We start from the raw sequence: 6,993 nt of genomic DNA on the forward strand, positions 1-6,993 counted from the left end.
AAGAGGGCATATTACATCTTATCCAACAAAATACATACTAGATACATATTTACAAAAATCATTGAGCACAATCAATTATCTGAATTACTCATTACTTTTTGTTCAGTCTATCAGACAAAGTGTCCTGCAAATAAAACTGTCAAATTTCTTACCAAAAGACAACTGGTATTTGTTTGACTTTACTTGCAATAATAAACTTAACCATTTCAACCCAACTCGGACAAAAATGTCCGATGACGTCATAGAGTACCAGGGGGTCAGGGTGCAAAGTGTTAAAATGTTGTACAACTGTTGGAAACTCAAAACTCTCCTTTAATGTCTCCAGTTTTACTTAAAAATTATATGAGTTCAACAGGAGATGTATTATGTAAATTGTACTGTCATCAATGCTGTTGTATAATTAGATGGTACCTTTAAGGCTTCAATGCACATTTCAACTTACAATAATCTCCAAAATGTCTGACATTCTGGCTAGAGATATTTTGTTCTATCAGTATCAACAATTTTTTTCTTGTTTAGATATTGCATACTCTTTACACCCAACACTCTGTTCTTGCTAAGTAATTTCAAATCCAATTTGTTGACAATCAAAAGTAAGGCACTTCAGCCTTATGGGAATGTATATGTATTGAGGAACGAAGGCTATTTTTTATAACTTACATGGCTTGTGATGAACAAATTTGTACAATTTTCAAAGCATTTCCAAGTATAATCCCTACTCGTGTATAAGCCCCTGCACTAATTTTGTGTGGAAGGTTTAAAATGAAGTAGATCTTGGCATAAGCCCCTACGTTTGCTGCACACATACATAAATCAACTGGTAAAATTTCTTTTCAGACCAAAGAAACTGGTGTGAAAAAATGTGAAATTAACCTTTCCATGAAGGTAACATAATGTAACATCTGCGCTATTTATGGTCCCTTATTATCATTTTGTGAAACTCTGTTGTCCCTTTGTGCAATGGAACAGATATACCGATACTCTTAGGTCACAATGCATTTTTCATTTCTATTCTTATTCACAATGTTGCATTTCATCCTCTAAACATTTTTTTGGTTTCCAACAATTACTTTTTTTCATCTTTATAGATTTTAACAATCACTATACAAGAATTTCCCATCTATGTTGTTGTTTTCTGAGATCTGGTTACATGAGTCAGTGTTCTCCACAGCTTAGAAAAACAGATGGATGGCCAATTTACACAACAGTGCATAATTTGCAAATTCTTTTCTTGTGAAAATGTATTCTTATGTGCAGTTATTAACATAAGAATAAATTGCTCCAAAAACGGAGGGGTGGCCCACCCATAAAATCCCCTTGTGGAGAACCCTGTGAGTAAAAGATTTTTAAAAAGCAGTTTTGTGTCTCTGAGGTTATACTTGGAACAGTGCAGTACATCAGACGTGTAAGATAACTCATCCTACCTTCTCTTGAAAGTCATCGAATGATGGAATTCAACAGTTGCATTATGTCTATGGGCCAACCACTTCCTCTGTTCATCGCTCAGTCCTGCATAGACAACAGCGAGTCTACTTTTCAGTTCTTTCCGATTTCCATATTTTTCACTCAGGCGTTTAACAGCAAGGAAAGAATGCTGCCCTCCAATAACCTCATATGTGTAGCCGTTAACCTAGAATAATAATGAGAACAGGTTTTTGAAACAGGACAAGTTAAACATTGCAATAACTGTTCACTTTACATACGTCAAAAAGCTCTACTTTGTGAATGCCAATCATTACATACATTTTCTCTTTCTTATCAGAAGTCACCCATGAAATTGTTACGCTAACTAAAGAAGTAGTCTCCCCTATCTAGAAATGTTGTGATTATTGCTATTCAAACAGTACAGGGAAATCAACCAAAAAGTCTGTGGTATATTTAATAATTTTAACATCATTGATACATGTTTTGACATTCAAACACTAGGTGAAGGATAAGGCACAGAATAAATGTGAATGTGTTTGCTAAGTAGAGGCCGTATGTCCAAAGATAAAAATATTGTAAATACAGCTAAACGTGTATAGCACATTTTGCATGCATTCATTTCACAGGCATTGAGTTGCATGACACTGCTTCTGTCTCACATGCAAGTCATGTACATTTCACAGGGAGAAGTTGAAATGTATTTTCATTACATTACCCTTCCATATATTGACCCAGATGTTGTTTAGATACATTCTCAACCTGGAAAGTGTTAGGACACAATGCGTGCCAAGCAAACGTAGGTAAAGTTCAGTTCCAAGATACTCACATTGGACTCCCTAAAGTTCTCCTTTGATTCATTTTTCAACACAACAATTAATGGTTGATATGCCTCATCAAGGTAATCCTCCATAGCTGCTTCCAATTTGTCAACCCATTTGTCATCAGGAGCCCTTGCTTGCTTCCCTAGTTCCAGTGCGCTGATATCAATTAAAAACGGTCCTTAAGAAAAGACAAACATTACATTGTCATTGGGAAGACAGCAGGATAATATACAAATAAGATTTTTCTAATAATTTTTTTATGTAAATGTTTTCATCAAAGTCTGACACACCATACCAAAGATGTGCACAGAAAGACTTCAGTTATCATCTGCTAGTACATGGCACTTGTCTTCGATAGAACATCACAGTTTGATATATCACTAATATTTGGTTCATGTTTTGATGGTGAAAGTGTGTCAACTATGGGTGGACTGTTAACCCACAGAATTCTTATTAAACCAACTGTTCCTACCATCAATCATGCCACTTGAGAAACAACTTAGGATTGGCAAGTACACATAACTTTATGTGAATATTCTTGGGTTGTGTAAATGCTTTTTGTGCAGACAATAATATACATGTATGAATAGACTTGTCAAAAAGCTCAGGATTAGTCACCTACTGAAATCCCCTTATGATGAGCACTAAAGCTTAAATTAATAACCAATTCAAGTTTATTTCTTTGTCAAAAATCAGCAAGAATTACTCAATTAAACCAATCCTTAGAATTAAAATAATCAACAGTAAACACTTTCAAACCATACACTTTTTATAAGGTTAACCAGGAGCTTCATACTGACACTAGTGATGTTTGTCAGCTGCACACGACATAAATAATTTAGACATTTTGTTCTTCATACCGCATTGAAGAATGAGCGAGTCTTTCACGAGCTTCTCTTTTCTTGTACTTAACCAAAAAGGTCAGTGTTGTTTAGTATTTATCTGCACTTTATTTCAATACCTCAATTATTCCTCTTTGCACTAATTGATATTGACTAGATTTCCTCAAAGAGTGTTGTCTTTCCGACAGATAAGGGAAACATAGAGAAATCTTTGTCAAGCTTACCAGTTCCAATGTGGCAGTCCCTGATGCTTTCTTTCATCGATAGCTCCTCCTCACTCATTTCTTTGTTGAGTTTTCAGCCTTCTTTTTCTTTGAAAGTGTCGGTAGCACTAATTGTTTTGCAGCATCTGTCAATTTTCTCTTCTTTGTGCTTCTTGATAAGGGAGTATTTGACCTGTGTAATTCACCAAAATAAAAGAAATGTTGTATTCAACTCAAAGTAACATATTGGTTTCAATGTCAGCAATAGGTCTCCAGAGATTTGGACCATTTCCCTTCACATTAATGCTTTATGTTATTACAAATCTTTGGACAGACTACCCGTATTACATGCACTTCAGTCTTATATGACTTTGAGCATTATATGTACTCTAGCTTTTGCTGTATTTTGTTGGTTGCAACTTGTATTCTCTTTGCTGCTTCATATGTACCAAAGTAGCTTGGTGAATCTCATTGTGCTAGATCTCTTTGTAGGCTTGGTTACAAAGGACTGGAATGTTTGCATTCATACATGTGCGCTTTCTCTAATTTGGTACCTGAGAAAACTTGTGATTTCATAGTTCTGTGAAATGTGAACCATGTTTCATTTGATTCCACTGCAAAGGGAGTGTAACAGAAGGTCACTAGTTCAAGGGTACAATGACCATGAATCAAATTACACAAATTTAGAAGTTCAAATGGTTAAACTCATGATATGTATGGTCCAAAGAATTCATCAATAAATTGTCATGGGTTTTGTTTTCATCAATTGTGTTTTAGTCTCTCAGATGTCGATGTACTTACATACTAGCTGTGGGACTCATCACATCATCATCATCATCTGGTGTAGACTCTATGCCATTACTGGAACTATGACTAATATTTTCTCTTGTTTCTGATTCACCCTCTGGCTCGGAGTCATCTTCACTGGAATCGTTGGTCAGGTTACTCACACTTGATGCAGGTGAAGATGTGTCTTCCTTACCGGACAATACTGAATTAAAATGATCACAGAACTCCTGTGGACTTCTAAGGTCTCTGAATTGGCGACACATGTCATTCTTGTTCCACACAAAGGAAGAACGTAGGAGCTTGTATGGATGATCATTTTTGTCAGTAAAGTAAACCTGAAAAAAAAACAAATATTATCATTATGGTTGATGTATTTGGCAAATGCAGAATACTTATATACTGATTTATCAATCAATGCTAACAAACAATGGTCCAACCATCATGAATATTTTCACTATTCAGACCTCATCACTTTACTCAAAGTGAGTAGTTTGCATTAATTGATGAAATATTTTGCTGCAAGAGTGAAATACTTAACAAGTTGCTTCATTTTCGGCAATGTCCATCTCCACTGTCAGAGAAAACTTTGCCTAAATCATAAACCGTATCATTGAAACAATAAGGTGTGGAAAGCCAGTCTAACCCTATTCCTGCCAAGTCCATATTTCACCATCACCTCAAGATGGTTAAAATTAATGAAACACAACATATTCCATATATTGTGTATTTTAAAAAAATACTGTGCATTTGAAGGTGGTTGAAAACATAAATACTGTAAACTTGATTTTTTGGGACTAAAGATGCTATATAGACCAAGCCAACCAGGTGAAAATACGTCATGATTTGGCTCAATACCGCTTTAACTAACTTGGCTGATGCACAAGTGAGGCTACCCACAATTCTCCATGATCTGTACACACGGAGATCACTCACTGAAGCAAATTTCTTCCGTACACAGAAAAACTCTGTCCAAATTTCAAAATTCCCGCAACATAGTTCTCATAATCATAATTTCTGATTTCTCACTGTGAATAATGAGACGAATAACCCCTTTTCTGCGGAGGAGATAGCAATTTTGTAATTTTGTCGACATAGATTTTTGACAGCCATACACCATATTTTCAAGGAAACTAAGGGAATAAGTTGCATCTGTGTTGGCAAAATAAAACGTATTGACTGATTTTTAATGTAGTAATGGCGTGTACACATCAGACCAACAGACGTGTATCTACACACATCCATGCACGGGCCGCGAAGCTACCGCGGACTTGCAGCCAACTAGTACTATTATTTCAAGTAACTGTGGTATAGAACTTCCAGAAAAACTCGAGGGTCTTTGACAATGATTGTGGGTCGAACAACGGTCATGCCATAGCATTGCTGCGAAAACAAGCACTGCCACTCCTTGACATGTTCTTTTGGGAGTGGGGTAGCCACTCAAATGACCAAGCTACAACCGAGTGGCAAAGGCTACGGATTCGCAGCAACCCATAGCACAGCGTCGCGTCGTCACCGCCAGGTGCGGTTAAGAGGATATTTCGTGTCTGAACGAATGTGTTTAAATCAGTCGAAACGACTGGAAGGTTGACATAGTGGATCGAATTCCGAGTGCTTGTCTATCATAAAAAATCTTACCAATTACTTTTGAAGCATCTTCAACACAGCACTGGTTGAATGAACACCCTGCGACTATGCCTTGCGAGACGATGCTTTGGGCAACGGCAAATGCTCACGGGAGTGACCTATAAAGTGACCTTCAATATATACCGTAAACCGGTATGTTGCCAGTTGTCGCAAACCAATCTAGGCTACTGTGTAACAGTGATCCTTGCCCCGGGTGTTTTCTTTTACTTTTTTCCCTCACGGTATATCATGTATGAATAGTTGACCATAACAATTCGATGTTGTTATTCCGGATAATTCAGACGCCTTTAGCCTAGCCTGTCCGCAATTCGCACGGTTGCCGCCGATAGATCACAGTCACCTGTGATGTATTCCGCTCTGCGTCCATTATGCTCTCCGTATAGACGTGTGTACATATGCCTGAGAAAAAGATTTCTCAGACATATGTACACATGTCTATGGGGCGCATAGTCCCAGAGCTGAATAGATCACATGTGACTGTGGATAGATACCTGGATCGGGCCCGGGGTCTCCTGCGCATTATTATTCTTTGCCTCCAAACTTCCCTGAGGGAAGACATCTCCAAAGATTCTTCCTTTGGATCAGCGACGGCGCCGTTGAAATACTTTATTTTATTTTAAAACACAGCGCACTTCGAAAATGCAGATATCATGAAGGGAATAATCCAACAAGACATCACAGTGCATTGCCAAACGAAGCCTGATAAAACATGAAACAAATAACAAACACGAGTACTTAACTTACCTTGATTGCGTCATCGCCGATACCAGAGTATGCCTTGAATTTCGCTACACTGCTGTATACAGCGCTCGAGCCTCCTTTCTTTCGGAGCCTTGACGGGTTTTCTCGATAATCGAATATGATGAAGATTGAGTCGTCTGACTTCTCGAACCACCAACCACGAGCACGAGTCATCTTGTTCAGCCTGAGTCAGCTTAGAGCACGCAGAAAGAACGGCAGGAACCTGACACGCAAAGCACTTGTTGAAGGACCGTGGTCCAGATTGTGCTCATAGTCAAAATATTCCGCTTTTATAGCAACTGTTGATCAGTGCCGCATGCAAATTTAGTGAGGTACAGGCGTCATGCAGTCTGATACCTCTACCTGGAGTCGACGCTTGGTATGCAAGAACGATTAACACCTCGTTAACGAAAATTCATCGTCTTGTAATCGTTGAGCAAGACTAATTGCTGGATATCTTGTTGTCCGTGTGTGACAGTGACCAACCAATCTGCTTGCATACTGGCGCATTTTCCCGATAGCATATAT

At 37.9% G+C, this 6,993-nt stretch overlaps 1 protein-coding gene across 1 annotated transcript; it reads right to left on the reverse strand.

Annotated features, from left to right (window-relative positions):
• Nucleotides 1-1,436: 1,436 nt before the first annotated feature.
• LOC139141384 (uncharacterized) lies at nucleotides 1,437-6,993 on the reverse strand. Its single transcript, XM_070711008.1, has 5 exons — nucleotides 6,469-6,993; nucleotides 4,093-4,415; nucleotides 3,313-3,484; nucleotides 2,252-2,424; nucleotides 1,437-1,630 (listed from the first exon to the last, which is right to left on the reverse strand). The coding sequence occupies exons 1-3, from the start codon at nucleotides 6,637-6,639 to the stop codon at nucleotides 3,367-3,369; spliced, it is 612 nt and encodes a 203-aa protein (XP_070567109.1). The 5' UTR covers nucleotides 6,640-6,993; the 3' UTR covers nucleotides 1,437-1,630; nucleotides 2,252-2,424; nucleotides 3,313-3,366.

Source organism: Ptychodera flava, chromosome 10 (assembly GCF_041260155.1).
Source record: "Ptychodera flava strain L36383 chromosome 10, AS_Pfla_20210202, whole genome shotgun sequence".
Classification (NCBI taxonomy): domain Eukaryota; kingdom Metazoa; phylum Hemichordata; class Enteropneusta; family Ptychoderidae; genus Ptychodera; species Ptychodera flava.

What these genes read in the sequence shown, in the direction of transcription:
- LOC139141384 (XM_070711008.1), bottom strand. Translation starts at nt 6,639, where the DNA reads ATGACTCGTGCTCGTGGTTGGTGGTTCGAGAAGTCAGACGACTCAATC. An exon ending in TCGGCGATGACGCAATCAAG is followed by an intron (nt 4,416 to 6,468) that starts GTAAGTTAAGTA and finishes TTTTTTTTTCAG; the next exon opens with GTTTACTTTACTGACAAAAA. An exon ending in ATGAGTCCCACAGCTAGTAT is followed by an intron (nt 3,485 to 4,092) that starts GTAAGTACATCG and finishes TGAATTACACAG; the next exon opens with GTCAAATACTCCCTTATCAA.